This window comes from Strix aluco, chromosome 13 (assembly GCF_031877795.1).
Source record: "Strix aluco isolate bStrAlu1 chromosome 13, bStrAlu1.hap1, whole genome shotgun sequence".
Classification (NCBI taxonomy): Eukaryota; Metazoa; Chordata; class Aves; order Strigiformes; family Strigidae; genus Strix; species Strix aluco.
Genome location: NC_133943.1, coordinates 13,093,605 through 13,112,224, shown reverse-complemented (window position 1 = coordinate 13,112,224; position 18,620 = coordinate 13,093,605). Strand labels below are relative to the sequence as shown.

The 18,620-nt window shown below is 38.0% G+C and overlaps 1 protein-coding gene across 5 annotated transcripts in view; it reads right to left on the bottom strand.

Annotated features, from left to right (window-relative positions):
• Positions 1 to 18,620, bottom strand: part of FABP6 (fatty acid binding protein 6) — a 45,275-nt gene that overhangs the window by 4,052 nt on the left and 22,603 nt on the right. For 4 of the 5 annotated variants that reach the window (XM_074838921.1, XM_074838920.1, XM_074838922.1 and 1 more), the window contains 2 exons: positions 4,753 to 4,848; positions 37 to 141 (listed from right to left, as the gene is read on the bottom strand). In XM_074838921.1, the coding sequence (XP_074695022.1) occupies positions 37 to 103 (67 nt within the window). In that variant the 5' untranslated portion in view covers positions 104 to 141; positions 4,753 to 4,848. Of the gene's footprint in view, positions 1 to 36; positions 142 to 4,752; positions 4,849 to 13,933; positions 14,063 to 18,620 lie in introns of those variants that run through there. The other variant, XM_074838923.1, reaches the window with a different exon arrangement.

Below are 18,620 nucleotides of genomic sequence, written 5' to 3'. Positions count from 1 at the left end.
ATAAACTTTAAGACTTATACCCCAAGACATACTTACCAATCTTCTTCACAAAGTCATCATAGTTCTCATCGCCTTCAAATTCGTATTTGCCTGCGAATGCCATGTTGCCCTGGTGATGTGGCTGGTAGAGCAGAATAGCAGCTGGAACAAAGAAGAATGGATAAGTGCAGATGGCTTGAGGCCCTCGTTTTTATAAACCAGCCCAAGCTGTTCAGCCCACCTATACCCACACCCCTTGGAAATTACTTTTATGATCTATGTGAGTCATTAACATGGATGCCATTGACCTGTAGGAAAATCAAGGTTATAATGCAATTATACATCCTTGACAATAATCTGGAGCAGAAATCAAGGACAAAAGCTCAGTTTTCATTTTACTGCATATTTAAACAAAGTGATATATTTTTACTTTCAAGATTCCACTGATTTCGCATTCAGGGTGGAATAATGGTAAAATATGTTATAATGAAACAGGGAGGAAACGGCTTCAAAGCAGTGTCTTGAGATCACAGCCTTGCTCTGTTTGGAATCATACCCTATATTAGTTAACATTTGAAAATAAGAAACAAGCTGCATAGATTCCTAAGTAATTCTGGTAGGATATAGGCAATGACAAGATTCTGGGTAAATTACTGCACCTGTCTTACCTTATCTCCACACACAAAAAATAATTATGAAATATTTTATACTACTTGGATGTAAAGTACATTAGATTAGTCCATGGCACCACATTCCCATACCCTATTTAATATCAAGAGACAATAGTGCTTTGTATTAGCAAGTGTTTGCACAAAGTACAAAAAATACACTCATTTTGGAAAAGCAGAGCTCTGATTTATATAAGATAACCATAAGTTAAAAGTCAGGGAGTCTGATGGGTAATTTAGAATACATACAGGAGATGTCCTATGCCTAATGAATCCATTCCCACACACAGATAGCAGGGTAGGAAATTCTCAGCTGCTGTGTATTGGCATAACTCCACTGGCTGAGAATACAAACTAACAATTTTTAATCTGAACAAAAACATTCCTAGGATTTATGTGAAAACTGTCATAGATTGGAATTTTATTTTATTAATGTAATACATTTGGGACGGAACAGAAAATCTATTTTTCCCTGGGTTTATAAAAGTCTGGAGAAATATGTAAGTGTTCAACAGGTTTTGCTGTATGCAAAGTGGGTTCCATTTCTTAAATGCAATTAATTTAATCCCACATGCTAATGCAAGAACATGTCTATCTAGAGTCAAGAAACTGATCAGAAGAACAAGAACATAGGCTGGGTGATGAAAAACATGGAAAACAAAGATCCACTAAACTTCGCCACTGCTCTCCTTGGTATGCTTTCAAAATAATGTATTCTATGTAACCATTTCTGTATTTCTAATTAATAGACTTATCCATACTCCACTCTGTCAGAGAATAAGACAAACTTCAGTAATGGGATGAAACTTCAGTAAAATGTTAAACATCATAAATCACAGTATAGCATTACTGTAAAACTACATAAATTGCTACATCTAACAGTTTTATTACCAGTAACATTGTCCTTGAGTTCACAGAGTCAGTTGTACACTCCCTCAGCCTGTGCTCTAAACCGTGCATGTAGGAGAGTGTAGTGTAGTTTGCAAGCTGTTCTACTGAGTTGAGACAGAAGGGTGCCCCTGAGTGACTCCTGCCTCCTACAGGTCCTCTCTCGTATGGTCACATACTGGCCGTGTCACGCTGTAGCCTCACAGATTCGGGACTGCATGTAGATTATGTCATATCAGCATTAAATTCAAGAGGAGCTAGAAATAAGACAGCCTGTACCCAACTGTTTCCTCACAGCATATCAGTGTACACAATAACTCCTTAAATTAGTATCTGTCAGGGGCGTTTAAGGATTTATTACATTTAAATATATTTGCTATATATACATATATATTTAATGCATATTGCTTGTCAGGGTGTGTTGCCACTCAATGAAAAAAATCCTCTCTAGTTTGTATTAATTTTTTATTTTACTTAGTAAGCTGCTTTCTTTTATGAAAAGACTCTGCTGTCTGTATGTTCTACAGTCTTACAGAAGATTTCCTATCTTAGGAAAATTTTTGCAGTTTCAAAACTTTTCCTTACAGGGGGAAAATGAGAGGGATTCCAGAATAACACACTCACTGATGGGTGAAAAGTCTGAATCATGCAAGAAGGGGACTTCTAATGGAAAAGAATATTCTGACCAGAAAAAGCTTCAGAAAATTCCAAGTCAATTTTGTGAGAGATTATACCTGTGGACTGGAAACGAGCTTACCTCATGTTTATTAGTTAGGAATTTACATAATTTCTGGTTTTTGGGGTTTGCTTTTTTTACCTACTTCTTCTTCTGAAGTCTGAGAGAAGCTAACTTCAAAAATCTTACATCTTCTTATGAAAGAAAACAAAACTTTCAAATGGAGATGCGGTTTTTGAAGTTGACAACAATCCTTTTAAAACTATTTGTTTGGGTGTATGTTCCTGGCAGGAAAGCAGTTTTCTAGAACAGATGCAGAAAGTGAACAAGAGTGAAGCATAACAAAATCATGGTCAATTTGTAAAATAAAAATGGAACAAATGTCCTAGGAATTACTGCCTTCCCACCCCTAACCCTTCACTCTCCCCATATTTACTCAGCTTTAAATTGTACCATGCTGTGCAGTGGCTGACTATATTGTGCTGGAGTTCATGACGCCACAAAAGCCATACCATCTGCTGTCTGCATGCAATTAAAAGGATGTCTCCATACTTGAAATAGAAGAGAACCATATACCTTCCCTCTGTGAACATTCTCTGTGTCCTGTGATTAGCATTCAAAACACAGGAGTGTGGGAGAAAAGTACAAAACTGGGGGTTTCTGTATCAATTACAAATACATAAGGTTCAGGGAAAGAACAGAGAAACTTGTTTCACTACCAGTGTTTCCTTTGCACTTTTCATTTAAAAGTGTCTGTAAAATGATTCTGACTGTCCCACAATCACATTTAACACTTAGTTTTTTAATTAAAACTCCTTCAGCTTAATCCCAAGATTGCTGAACTCAGTGACCAACTGTGCAGAAGCAGACAACTGAAAAGGAAACTTTCTTTATCAGCTGGACCCAGATGCTTAGGCCCTATCTATATAAAGAAAAAACACCATTAGCATGGAAAACAATGAAGTGGTTGCACATACACAAAAGCCTCAGTTCTTACTGCTATAGTAAAGCTAAGTAGATACCAGTTAAGCTACAAGAATGTAAACTCTGTGCTGTTAATAGAGGCAAAACCCCAGTAATTTCAGTCATACACTGATTTGAAAATACCATTTAGAGGAAAGTATCATCAAGTCTATTTCATACATGAGAAAGCTGAAACACTGAGGAAAAAGTGACGTATTAGAGCTTATGATACAGTAAATGGATGATGCAGCCAGTAAGAAATCCTAAGTCCAGGCATCAACCCAGTGTCTACAGGATGGCACATTTATTTAAACATTTTTATAATAAGCAAGCCCTTAGAAGCAAAGGAGAGCTCTGAGTGACCGTTTACTTTCAGACACCCAGGAAGTTTTACACTTGTTCCACTGATGGGCTGTGAGAATCTTTAGAGCTGCTTAGCACAACTGGCTGAGCCAGTCCCTAGTTAAGGTTCTTGCTGTCTCCATGTGGCCCTGTGTATACTGAAAGATAACCAGTGTCCAGCCCCAGCTGTGCTTTTGGAGAGGGGGTGACCGGTGAGACTGTCCTCAGGCTAGCTGAGCACTGAAGACCTCTGTCTTGCACTAGGCTCTCAGTGTTCCAGAGAGACATGCACAACCCTGGGAAGAAGGTAAATGAACTCAAGCCACAGACTCTTCTGTTTACATAAAACTTATTGGAGGACAATACCACTGGCATAGTAACACCACATGGACCTTGGATGATAGATCAAACTGGGTAAGAAATATGCCACAGTTCTGTCAAACAGGAAAAAGACAATCAGATTAAATGAACTTGAGCTTTTACGTTATCTTTCTCTATAAAGATCAAATGATATTGATAGCTTTCTTGTGATGTGATATAAAAATGCTGACATCTACACAACTATACAATACTTAGAGTTGCCTGCAGTGGGAATGTGGTGGGCACAGAGCCAGTGTGTAGTACAGTAAATTCCCAGTGAATAACTATTTGACTGGGTGGGTCACTCTTGTCACACACTAAATATGAGTTTATTCACCTCCAAGGGGTTGTATCCTACACTGTGCATGAGATTTCCAGAGCAGGTTACAAACATCCATCCAAACAATAAAGGTAAGGCTATGCAATCTTAATAAATAAATGTGCTTGCTCTGCCTGGCTGCTCAGGATCAGCAGAATCATTTTCGAACAAGATTTGAACAAATATGCCATCATCTGTACCTGTCTGTGCAGAGGAGTTTTTAATGTGCATTGTGAATTTGCAGCCATGTTTCTGCTTACTTATTCTGAAATAAATCCTTATTTTCATTCCTGCCTTTTTTGCTATAAAATGTAAAGAAATTTGATTGTGTATTGGAAAATGAAGAATTTCATCAAGTAGTCTTCCAAATACTGAGCGAGGACAATGTTTATTCCAAGAATAAAGGAATGGAGGCCTTCTGACTTTACTGAAGTTACGGTCACTTGGACAATTGCTAAGGTTAGTCATTCAAGTCCTTATTTCTTCAGTTTCAGCTAAAACCAGTTTCCATTTAATGACCTTACACTTTGCATTTACAGTATTTGTGATTTTCCTACCTCTTCAGAGCTGTGAGGATGTGATGTCGTTTTTGCATACCTCTACAGCAGTGCTTCATCCTTGGTGGGCTGGTCATTGAACTGGTGCAGAGAACTCTACAATTACCCAGTAAAATAAAGAATAAATTAAAACAAAATTACTACATATACATGTATTTTAAATGCATTATGTGTATTTAATCCATTCCAACTACTACAACGTAGAGCCTGCACACTGCTGCAAACAACCTTGGTTATGTTATACTTCTGCTTAACAGAACTCAGTTCAAATCCAACTGAATTAACAGCTATAACTGAGACCCATGGAAAAAGAAAAGATATTTCCCTGGCATAAGGAGAGAATCACAACCAGAGAAAGGCAAAAGAATAAAAAGCTTCCGGTGTAAAAACTGAAAGCAGCTTTCAGAAAGTGGCCATTATCTTCAGCGTACTTGGCGCTATTTATCATTTTCAATGGAGAAAGATGCAGCTGTTCTTTATGTAGGTCAAAGAAAATATTATTCTACAGGAGACTGTCTGCCATCTGGTGGCCAACTGTCAGGGCCCGTACGCCAGGCAGCACGTCCTACACTGAGCGCCCACCTCACCCATGTAAACCCCTGACTTCAGTTAGAGCGTGCCAGGGCTTGCAACTAGCCCCATCCCACAGCTGAACCTGCAAGATGAATCGCCGATCCCCTCATTCTCTAACACTAAAAAAAATAATAATTTCCCCCTGAGCTGGTTATAATCAGCTCGATAAGAGTCATGTTAAATGTATCATTTATATTTATATAATATATAGAAATAGTATTTATACAAGCAATTATCTTCATATGCTTCATTTTGGGACATAGTTCTTGATGAAGATGATTTCCTAAGCACTGGTTTATGGCATTGCTGACCTATCACACAGTGTTCGCCTTTGCTTAAACACAAATACATTTGTATTGCTATCTTGGCAATCAGCAAGACACAGGACTGCTTCATACAGATTTAATTAAACATTGTAGATCAGAGGCCACTGAATTCCCCTGAATTCAGTGGGAATTATCTACCGTTGAACTAACACTTCAACACAATTTAATGAATCTAACCTTATGTGCAAATGTTATTTGCAGCACACTGGCATTTGTGAAACCCACTGAGTGGATTCAGCTGTCCCAGAGAAACAGAAATAAGGGTGTGCACGCTTAGGCAGAGCAGCACTGTTTGCAGACAGAATGCAAGGAAATGGCATAACCTTATTTTGCAAGGTCTAAGGTGCACAGGCTTTTTATGCTGAATTTGTCTCACTGAGTGAGGAAAAAGCCCATAACAACCATAAAAACATGCATTCATAGTTGTGCTTACCTAACTTTGAAACCTGAGTCACTGATCTAACATGGACACATAGTAAATCTCATATTTGAATGCATGCTGTCAGGACCACGGGCAAGAGTCTACTACTAACAATGAGAAGTTACGCGGACGAGCTCAGCACTGTATTTGAATTTATCAGGATAATGGGAGTTGCAACAGTGTGGCTGTTATAGACAGTTAGCATGAATAAGTTGTCAAAAAAGTAAAACTCTTGTGGAAGCTTATACCCAAAGGAAAAGTTCATCTAAAGCGAGCAGTTACTTCCCTCAGTCTCCCAAGACAGCTACCTATGATATGCAAAACAGCTGAGTCTTCAAATACTGGTAGGAACAGAGGGAACTTTCAGGAACCAAATCAAAGGCCTTGGATATCTTTACTTTCAGAATTTACTTGCCACAAAGTCATAAATATAACGCTTTTGCATTCTTTTTGTCATGTTGGAGTCACCCTGCCCTTGAATGTCTCCCAGCATGCTTTAAAGTTTATTAACCTTTCAGATGTGTTGTATAAAGCCAACTGAGATACACTCAAAGACGAAATGGAGATAAGGAAAGTAATTCCATTAGTGAATGAACTAGGCTGAGTGACTACCTTTGAAGTGCTTTTAGAACTGGAATGCAATTGAACAAGGAGTACAGATTCACAATAAAAGTAGGAACTCTCCAGTGAAAAGAAAGTTACACTTAATGATTCCTTCAGAATGAAACTTGATCAGGAAAGCTTGTAAATTCTTAAAACAGCTGTATCTGGCAATTATTCAGCAACCCTCCATAGTAAATGGCTAATGATTATTAATTCCTTTGGTATTCAGAGTAATCATTCATGATGAATTCAGAGTGAACTCATCTGCTGTTAATGTAATGTGTAATTCCATGGGAGTTCTATTATAATGTTGCCTTATTAAGTATCCATTTAGTATAGTACTAGGTGTTACTATTCTAAACCCATAAGCAGTAGAAAAGCAATTACCAACAAGACGTGGTTGAATTCTTGAAAAGCTAATGCTTGTACAGAGTCCAAATATTTAACAGAAATGCACCAGCCAGCTCTACAGGACTCCTACAGGTGACACAGTACAGACTCTGTCCTTGCCCCAGATGTGACATTCTGATGGGGATCTGCCTAACAAAACCAGGAAAGAAAGGATCCTACCAGAAGCTCAGAGATAGATATATCTGCAGGGGAAGAAGGCACAGATCTTCTAAAAATCCAGTATTTTTGGGACTCCCTAAAAGGAAATTTGATTATTTCCTGCCAAAACACTCTACCAGGAAAACCTTTAGTCTGTTTGGATTCCCAGAAAGGTTGTTTCCAGAGAGCAAGATAACCAAGTGATTAATTCAAGCTGTACAAGCTGGCATAGCCTCTGTAAGAAGTGTTTGGTTCTGCTGCCCCTGACTGATGTTCCTGATCTCTGAGTGCTACCTCAATGGGACTGCTGAGGTCTGGTTTGGGCAACTAAAAGACAGAAAACTAAACCTAAGGAAAAAAATAAGAAAAAAGAAGTGCTTAGTTTTCAGGAGGTTTCATCAGTTTTCAGCTGATTTGGTTCTCTGAACTGCCTCAGTTGCATGGTCAGGCCCTGTCAGTACAACAGGAGGTACAAGAGAGAGGAGGGGAAGATGAATGGCACCATCATCATCATCATCATGTAGCCCTTTCATTGCCTAGTGGTGACTGCAAACCACAGAGCAGTCTGAGGATATGACAATGCTGCTTAAATTGCTCAGGTGATTCCTAGCTGTTCATGAGCCACCTCCTGCTTTGTGCTGGCACAACTGTTCATGCAGTAGTGTAGCCACCAGAGTGAGGGCCTGATTTGAATTAAAAATACCAAAGATAAAATGAAAAGATATTTTTCAGCTAGTTCAGCGCTCTGATCCAGTTCTTTGCGTGATCACACAAACAGCTGTACTGGCATAATGCAAGTATTGGCATGGAAACAGGAACAAGCAGCTGGTGGAGTATCGGCACAAGGTGGCTATGCCACTGAAAAATGCTCACTGTAATCATGGTGTGAGTTATACTTCATGACCTATATTAAAAGAATAAAGAAGTCCAAACTGATAATTGTAAACAAGGCTCTGGAGAGGAAAAGCAGAAATATGCTCATGCTAATTGAGCTAGCAATGTGTGTCTAGTTCAGGTTCACTGAACAAATTTTCTGCAAGCGGAAGGCTCAGTACAAATTCTCTGAACTCATTATTTCCTATTGTCTCTTCAGAGTCCAACACCCAAGTAAATCAAATCAGCACTCCTGGACTCAGAAGCACCAAAACACAGAACTGGGAGGGACATCTGTTATCATTTCAGTCTCTTGCACTTTATACAATTTCTTGTCTTTGTTACTGTAGCAGGCAGTTTACTCCCTGGTATGTAAAAATCTTCTTTCAGTTTCTAGTTTAAATTAATGCATGGTTATTCTAAGCCTGTTTGTACTTGTGCCAGCATTGCCTCTTCTCTTAAGTAGAACTTCTTTCTCTGAGTTTACCTCAAAGTTCTTTAGAGAACAGTTACATCCTTTTTTTTTTGCTAGGGTAAATAAATTGGGCTAAGCCATGTCAAACTCTACTAGACACTTTTGAAATGACAGACTTTTTCTTCCTCTTACCATCCAAGTATTCCTCTCCACTTACTTCAATTGCAGATAATCTTTTTGGAACAGAGGTGACTATGACCTATAACATTTTCCAGCTCAGAAACAAGTTTCATGAGTACACTCTCCACCTTTAAACTAAGATCATTAACAGACATACTAAAATGTTTTGGTTTTACAATAAGATTCATACCAGCACTTTATTAATCTAATTGTTCTTTTCTTTCTTCAGGATTCTTCCCTTTAATTAGTTATCTTATACTAAATGTTATCAATTGCATCCAATTCAATGGTAATGGGGACTGACAGCAGAAATAGGAAGCTATCTTGATTTTTAAGTTTTAGTAACTACTACAACAGAAGACTTGAAGATTTTTTTTATGTCAGTTTTACTCACGTAATCTGAAAATGCACAGTAAAACTAATTTTGGCTACTATCAATTTGGCTCACATAAAACTGTTAAGATTTCCTTGAAATACCATCTTTGGATTAAGAGCCACTATGGAACATGTTGAACCTCAATGGTTTCAGTCTAATACACAATTTTTAAAAAGTTGCTAAAATGAAAGATAGAATTCAACCTTATCTGCAGAGTATTCTGGTAAAAGTAAACTGAGTTAAAGATACTACATCTATATATTTCTTTGTTCCATGTATTTATACCAGAGGTCCCTAACAGAAAGTAACTATAGTTCTAATAAAGTTAGAAACTGACAACCCTAAAGATAAGAATCATTACAACTACTGTTTCGGACTTTTCTGACCAAAAACCAATAGTCATCTCCCCTTTATCTACATAGTTCATGTGATGTGTTGTAAAGATTTTATTATCTGATAGTATCTATATGACTGTACTTGCTGACACATCAGGACAACATAGCTCCAAATGGGAGTTTATCTTCAACATAATCTAGTCTAATTTGGAGACTTTTGTCACATGGCTGTGGTCTTCTAAGCAATCCTCAGTCATCACCAAAATGGGGGGAAAAAGCTACGTACCAATATAAAATGAATGTGCATTGTACCTGCATTCAAAAATATTGGGAACTGACAGCATGAAGCGTAACTAAATGCAATTAGGCTGTCACCACCACACACCAGTGCCACCACCAAGAAAAAAAATCAAATTCTTTCTTAGCCACAATGTATTTGGAAGGTATCATGCTCTGGAAGCCTCCTCTCTACAGCTAGAGTTACCTACAAAATTTGTACAGTAATATATTCAAATTAGAAGGCAGCAGGATGAACATGGGATGAAACAAGGACTCAGGGTTTCAGGAACTTATCCTGCTTCTACAGCATAAACTGGAGTTCTGCATGGGCTCTGGTGGCAGCAGGCTTCTCATGATAGCTGGACAACTTGATGAAACCAGTTCTAGAGCTTGCATTTTTATATGCACTGAACTGACTTGCTTATTTTAGTTATTCCTACTTCTCACATACCCCTTCTGCAGCACCCTACGATTGCATTCTAGCAGGCAGCATTCACTCCACTGTAATAAGCACAGAATGCTTTGCTCCACCTAAGAAACTAAGCAACTGATGATTTTGTGTACATGGCGTTGATTTAGGCTCTCTTGGAGAAATGCTGCACAGAGCTTGCCTTTAACTAAGTTTACTTAAGTCAATAAAGAACAATACGTAATACCATGTTTTAACTTGTTTTACTGTAGGAATTCTACAGGCTAAGACCTGCCCTGTTTCCTCCCAAACAAATCATGTTATAAAACAATAAATCAATTTTTAAGTGCTATCTGCTATATGGAAGGGAGAGGTTTTCAAAGTCTACAGAGATATAAGGAACACTGAAAATTGGAAGTTCTTTAAAAAAAGGAAATTATAAAGAAATTCTTTGCCTTTCTCAATTTTACTCACATTATTGGCTTATTAAGCATAGGCTACTGCTGTGTAGCCTATGGGTAACAATGAAGTGATGGACTTTTAAAAACAAACATTATCTACTTAATAAAAGTACCATTTAGTCTTGTGAGACAATGTATTTTGTTGTATTAATTGAGAATCTAACAGGAATTGAAGGCGTTCAGGATTTTGCAGAACTTTGTATCATATTTAACACAAAAGATTTCTTCACATTGGTAAGGAGTCGTTTAAAAAAATTTACATATTTTGAAGCACAGGGACATATGATTTTTCCACTTGTCTCTGTTTCTGCCTTATACTGTTTAAAGGAAAACTCATTTGTTTTAAGTACTGTTTCAAAGAAGAACAAAGACATTAAGAGTTTCCGTCTTTTCCTTGTTTTTCCTTTATTTTAAGGAATCAATGTGCTGAACGAGAGTGATGGCAATCTGGAGAAACATGTAAGGGTCTCAAATAACCTCAGCACTATGTCTAGTCTAAATTGCTCCCACATCCACAGCCAACCTAGTTTTATCAAATATATAACTAAAGCTGCCTCTTTAGAAAATATTTTGAACTTTCAGTGTAGATGCTGAATTATATTATCTCTGCTCAACATGCAAGCTTATACATAGTTTACATATTAAAAGCTTATATTTTTTTGCTGGAATAATATTTTTACATACCATGCTGCTTCAGGGTTTTTTTTAACCACAGTTAATACTGGAAAAACCCACAAATATTTATTCTTTGTTTTAAAACAAGCACATTTTTAAAACATCTTAAATGTTTGTTTTCAAATCCATTAATGCATTATATACAAGTGCCTTTTAATAACTGTACCTTGATAGCAGTCCTACTCCCTTCACCTCTTCCCTCTAGTTTGGGATACTTGGAGCATTTTCTTTAATATATTGCAGAGTTCACTCCATGATATGTATGATGAAAAATGCAGGCTAGCAATGGGTGCTGAGCAAAGGGTTAACTTTCAGCTTCAATAAGACAATTCCCCATTTAGAAATACATATATGTGTTTGGTATGTTTCAAAAGAAAACTTTCTAGGTCATTCCAATAAATTGAAATACATCTTTTGGTTTTGAAACAGGCTGTTTCTACTGAAAATGCCAACACAATGTTTTCTTATTCCCAACATGGAAGACTTTAAATTTTTTCTTAAGATACTGCAATTTCACATCTTGCTTATTTTCATGCATCTTTACTTCTGTAATGTCAACATATCTGTATCTGGATCATCAATGGTTACTGAGGCAAATACACAAAGCTGCAGAGCTAAAGAAAGGCCAAATTCCCTACTTGGCCTGCCAGGGGAACTCCTTCTACTGCAAGGGTTACTCAGAGTTCAGTATGCATGGAATAAACACAGCATACTTTATTATGCATCCTGCTTTCCAGACTGCTGCTCCCCAGCTCTCCATCATTAAAGCAATAGTACTGTATTTTAAATACAGATTATGTAATTTGCCCCAGGTCATATGAGATGGGATTAATAGCCAGAAATCCTGATTCACTGCTGTCTGTTAAAACAATAGACACCACTCCATCTTTTAGATATAAATGGTTCTCCTGCACATTGTCCTGCATCTCCACCAATTTTCCTGAAGTGTATTAACCTCCATCTATTGCACTTGTAAAGCCTGCTGCTTTATTGGAACACATAAACCCCCTGCACAGTTAAATTCTGCTATTCCAAAGGATTCCATCAGCTGCAGTTCCTGAATGTCTGTTAAAGGGAACATTACATTTAGACACTGTTTTTTTTGAAGGTACATCTGGTTTTCAGTTGACTTTTTCTTATATTTTAAAATCATGTTTACTAGTCTCCTCCCATCACCTTCACTCTCTCAAGTTTTTCCCCTATTCTCTTCTCCGGCAGCTCACCTGAAGAACAGAACTACAGCTGACCAGTGATGGTGATATGCTATTTGCTACCCCAGTAATCCAAGCCAACAAGGATTTTGTCTTATAGAATCTCAAAGGCAGACATGAGAAACCAGTATCTGAGTGAATTTTTCTTACGCTAGTGCCACACTGAAAATACTGATGCAGGTTAATTGTGCAAGAACAGAAAGAGTTTGAAAATATCTGAAGCAGAGAAGGATGTGTTTCTTTTCCTGAAATCCGAGAAAAGCCAGTTTTCATTGCATATAAGTACTTTTTTGGCCTTGGCTATGCTTTGATGTCTATGATTCACGGTAACATCTCACTGCATATTTTACAACAATCTAAAATTGTTTATATTTTCTTAGATACATTTAACAAGAGAAATAAACACACTTTTGTAGCAGAGAAAATACATACATCTCACATGCCATTTCTTCACCATCTCCAAAACAAGCTGATATTTGCATCTGCTTGTTCTATTAACTGCTTTTATTACACCTAGCCTGCAGTGTCCCTCTTCAATGGGAACTAGTTATTCTTGGGTTGGTCAGCAATAAGTTTGCTGTTACTAATTAGAAAACACTAATGTAAAACTGGAAAAATAAGGCTATGCTGTTAACAGCTGTGATTTTGTCTTAAACCCTGGAATAAGCCATATTTCTTTTAAGGCTTCCTTCTGGAAAACACTTCAAAATCTGAACTTCCACTTGGAAGCTTCTTTACTTCATAGTACCAAACAACAGCTGTTTCCTTCCTAAATGATGGGAAAGCAGCAGGGAACAAAAAAACTAAACAGTGACAATTCTGTTGTGAGTTTGGTTTTTTTTTTTTTAATTTCATTTTTAACCTAAACTTGCATTTTTGAATGGCTCAGTTTGGTAACATATACAGATAACTTATCATTCTCAGGATGCTTAAAAATGTGGATGTTTGGTTCAGTGACTGGATAGAGTGCCAACTTCCCAATATTCTGGTTCCTCAGAGAGAAAATGCTTTGACAAAATTTGCACAAAGTTTTTAAACTTTGCAGTTGCATCCACCGTTAATGCATTCTAGTTCCAGGATTATCCCTGTGACTCCCCTGGTGAGCATGCTGAGGTGGTTCTAAAACCAGTCTGAATTTCTGTGAACGTTTCTCCAGAGTAGGCATGGTCTTTCAGAGCAGACTGAAAATCAGGTAGACACATCTGCATCATAAACCATGCTGCCATCTAGTGATAAACCTTTAATTCTGCTTCTTAGCTGAATAAACGTTCAATATGCCACAAATGGACTTCTGTGCCAAAATGTGTGGCTTATAGGGCTAGTTGCAGCTTGTGTCATAAAAGACAGGAGATTTAAAGAAAATAAAATACTTAAGCTCTTCCTGCACGATACTGGAATTTGTCGTAATTACAAAATTCGAGATATAGACAGATTATTAAATATACTGATTGAAAATGCTACACTGTGCTTGCTTAACAGCAAGTCTTTCACCCACCTTCAAGGCTCTTTTTTTCCTAGAAGCACCTGATGAGATTCTGTAAACAAGCCACAATCATCTTTGCTTGAGTTTACTCTCTGTTACCAGAGAGAGGCTCTGGCTTCAGGTTGCTAAGGACTGCCTTGCAACACAGTGTTGGTTCAAGGTGGGCTGTCTTTTGCTTTCATTGTGCTTGGTTTCTTCATTTTGCTACTTGGTAGAATGCAGAATAAGCCACGATAATGATTCCTGCATGCAAAGACAGCAAGATCAGGCTTTATCATAAAAACCCCTCTCAACTTGCTAATGCAGAGAGAAGTGTGATAAGGACATTCTGGTATTGTTTTGAACTGCAGTGTCTGTATTCAAGAATTGAAATGTAAATTTCTTCAATCCTTCGTGATTATTAGTTACTAATTCTTTACAGTTCTAGTACACTTTTCTCTTGAAGCTGTCAATGTTCTTTACAAATAATATGTTGCAAAGGCCAGAGGAATTGAGCTAGTACTTTTCTCAAGGTCAGAGAGTGATGCCTGTGGGTCCACTACTGCTTAGGACCTCTGAAAATGAGCTCTCACTGTCTCTTACAAGTGTTGAGTTTGTTGTGATCCGTTGTGATTATGGGATAGTCTTCAAGGGTATGTTGGATATAAACCCCTATCCTGCTGTATTCTGCAGCCTGTAAAACAGTCAGACTGAGACAATTGTTTGAAGAGAAATAAATACAATATCTTGCTCTATTCATCTCCTTTGAATGTTAGGCTCAGGCAAGTCTGTGATGCATTACATACCGATATTAACTATTTCATGACTTTCATTTTGACAGACAGCATAGGGGAGAAAAAACCCCGCTGAAGAGAAAAGAAGGCTAACATATGGAAAAAACAGAGCTAATACAAAACGGGAGCAGCTCTCCTGCTGAGCAATACTGGAATCAGCAATAAAACACTTCATAATTAACAGCAACTAAAGCTATACTTAGAGGATTAAATCTCTGGTTTGCCTACATTTTATGCCTAGCTTTCCTCTTGCCACCTGTGGAAACGCTAATACTTAAGGGTACTATGTGTGAGGAGAGGCTGAAAGAACTGGGTCTCTTCAGCTTGGGGAAATGAAGACAAAGGGGAGGCCTTACTGCATTCTACCACTACCTCACTGCAGGAAAGAGGGAAGATGGAGTCAGCCACTTCTCAGAGGCATGGTGATAGGAGGAGGAAGGACAGACACAACTGGCAATATGAGAAATTCTATTAGCTATTATGATTTTTTTTTAAACCAAAAGGCTGGTGAAATATTGGAACAGGTAGCCCAGAGAGGATGTGGAATCTTTATCCTTGGCACTAGAGATGGCCTTGACCATCTAAACTTTAAGGCTCATGCCTTTAACTAGACATGTTTTGAGTGGGGGCTCAGACTAGATGACCTCTGGAGGCCTCTTCCAACATAAATTAGGAGTCTATGACAATATAATCAATTATTTCTACCTTGGCCACTGAGTCAAATGAAAAATGTCTTTTGTCCACAAATGAAACTCACAACATAGTAGAAAAATACAAGCATGAGACAGATTCCATTTCTTTGTCCCACCTCTCTCAAAAGTTACACTTGGCACAAACCTGGAAAATAATTTTCAGATGTTTTAAACCACTTACAAAGTTAATTCCTTTATCAAGGATTCAAAATAGTGTCAATCACCTGACTTTTTTTTCCGTTTACTACTATGCAAATGAACTTTGACAAAGTTAATTTACCAAAACTCTTAACTTACTAGAAAATGTAGTAGTTAAATAATGGCTTTATAGCAGTATTTGGTAAGATGATAAAAATCAACACAATCTTTTGAAAATATTGTAGAAAATTAAAAAAAAAAAAATTGGAAACCTTAAAAAAGTATCAAACAGACCACTAATTCAAAATTTAAAAAATGGGTTTTTTTGCAGAGGAACATCATCCTCTGAGAGCATATTTGTCTCAAAAGTCCTAATCTTTGTGAAAAGATGATTCACTACAAAAATACACCTCCACTGCTGCACAATGCCTTAAAGTTATTGCTATCTCCAGGGTCTGGCACAGAAAAAAAAAATAATTAAATTTTGCTAATCACACATGCATGGACAAAATCTGGGTGCATAATCTTGATTTTAAAGCCAAGGGGAATCTATTGGTTTCCACTGTGGATTTCTAAAACATCAATCTGCATTTCTATACAGCTTTTCTACAAGTGATTTGTACTCTTAGGCCCAGTTTATACCTTGGTTTTGTGGGGTTTTTTTATGTGCACTGTTGCCACACAGCATTATTATTTGTAACCCAAGTGTCACTAAGAGCTCTTTGGCCAAAGGCATTTAGACCTTCTGTGCCCCATCTCTTCACAGCTGCATCACTGCCTCCAGCTTCCTCTCCTAGAAGAAATGCTTATTAGATTATTGTTACAGGCTGCTATTCTTGTGCTTGCACAAAGGCTGACCAGAGGGCTAGACAGAAGATCTGCTTTCCTTCCACTTTTTAGGCTCCTCAGAGCTGAAAAGGAGTTTGCTCAGAAAAGATGTATGGACTATATAGGTCCCTGCCTAAAGGAGTAATTCTTGCAGAGAAGCACAGAATCACTAGGGTGGCTATTGGCCACTGAGTGATGGTCACAAGGGTGAACGCAGTAGGAGAGGCTTTTGTCCAGACCCTGTAATTAGGAACTGAAGGAAAGCAGAAATATAGACCAGTGTGGGGAGCTGCAGTGAGAGGTTTCACATCTTCTCTTTATTCATGAGGAAGGATGATCAAGCTAGAATTTATTTATATGGGGTCATCACAGCACAAAAAGTCAGGAGGAGAAATGGCTTGGAACCAGCTTCATAGCCTCTTGCTGCTGTGCTCTGGATAAGCTTACAAGCAGGAGACAGGCAAGCTGAGAACACAACCACTGCAGGTCCCCCTCTGCTCTGGTAACATAACTAACTGAAATAGCAGTGAACAGTGACACCCTTTCGCTACTAATGTTCAGTCTTCTGTTTGAGAAAGAATCCTCCTCCTCCAACAGTGGTATTTTTTGGAAAGGTTTGTTTCTGTCTGGTCAGTGTCTTCTCTTTTAAATCATTGTGACCTATATACAGACATGATCCAAATAAAAAATTAAAGAGAGCTTTATGTGACATTGCTTGGCTGATCCAGCTCTGGAATTGCTGCGGCCTCTGTATTATTTTTTTCACACAGGGTCAGATATGAGTTTATATAATTTATTTTTGTTTGTTTTTTTCTTCACTATTATAACGACTGTTTAAATATCTCTCAAAAAAACATTCAGAGTTTACCCCACTGAAGGTGGCACTGACGGACACACCCTTGATACTGTTGTTATCCTGATGTTAAGAAAAAAAAAAAATGCCTAGAGTTATGCCTCTGTCTGAATAAAACAGAGGACTGAGGTACACAATGAAGTTACTGTGAGTTAACGTGTTACCACTGAGCCACAGTAACTGATACACAGGTTCCCTTAGCTGCTTGCCAACATGCGGTACAACATGTTAGCTTAAATCATTTTCACCAAGACACTTTGATGAGGTTTAGATGGCACAAGAAATTACTCTAGGGATATGGAATCCAACCCCTGCTATAACTTACATTTAAATCAAGATTGGTAGGATCATTACTACCTGATGACTGTTCATTAAGCCTGGGTGAGATAAATTTGGTAGTCAGTTCAACTCCCAGTGGCTGGAGACTTGCTGCAAACTGATTTCATAGCACAAAGGTCTATTCCATTTGGAATAACTCAGGCTGTGAACTGATCTCTGGCTGGAAGCAGAGTTGTACTGCTGTTCCAGAACATGCAATTCACCACCACAGCTGGCACCATTTTGACAAACAAAAAAATAACAAGAACTGAACTGCCCTGAAGTATCCTCTGTTTTGTGATTTCTCCCTGCAGGTCAGAGCTGTATCTCACCAGTACAGCAAGGGGCACTGTCAGGGCTCCTGACATACCTGCACTCTGCCTATAAACAAAGAAGTGCAGATCCCACTGCTGTCAGTCTGGCACCTTTCACTAGCCCTACATTACTCAGCAGTTAGCAGAAACAACAGGCATTTCAGCATAGTGAAGGAGAAGCAGCTGGCTAGAGGATGAAGGAATAGAAAGAAGCAGTTATACTATTATGGCTATCAAACAAACCCACATCACTCTTACTTGTGCTTGGGGGTGCAAGGCCAGCTCATATCCACCTTTGCTGCTGATTGTTTTTTTGACAGAAATTGCTCCCTAAACAGTCGTGTTCAGTGATTATTTGTCTCCTTCCTTCTTCCTCTGATTACAGCCAGACTGGGATATCCCTGATCCGCATAGAAATGAATATTTTAAAAGTCAGTGGTGTCCTCAAAGGGGCTTGTGCACCATTAGGTCTCCAGATTTACTGCGCTAGCAAAGAACAGTGTAGTAATGAGGTAGCAGCAATAGGCTAAAAATGAAAAGACCTAAAGGAAAACGATTTTGTCTTGGTACATACCTGACTGTAAATTAAAATTATATTGAGGTCCTGTCTTTATATAAGGAATTTTCACCAAATTTTGTAACCACATTCAGAGAGTCAACTCTATATTATAGTAACTCTTCCTGATTCTTGACTCAGCACATACACTGTATTTTGCCTATGATAATGAGCAGCCATGAAGCACTACTATCAAAAAATAAAGCGTATTTAAACATGACTTTTGA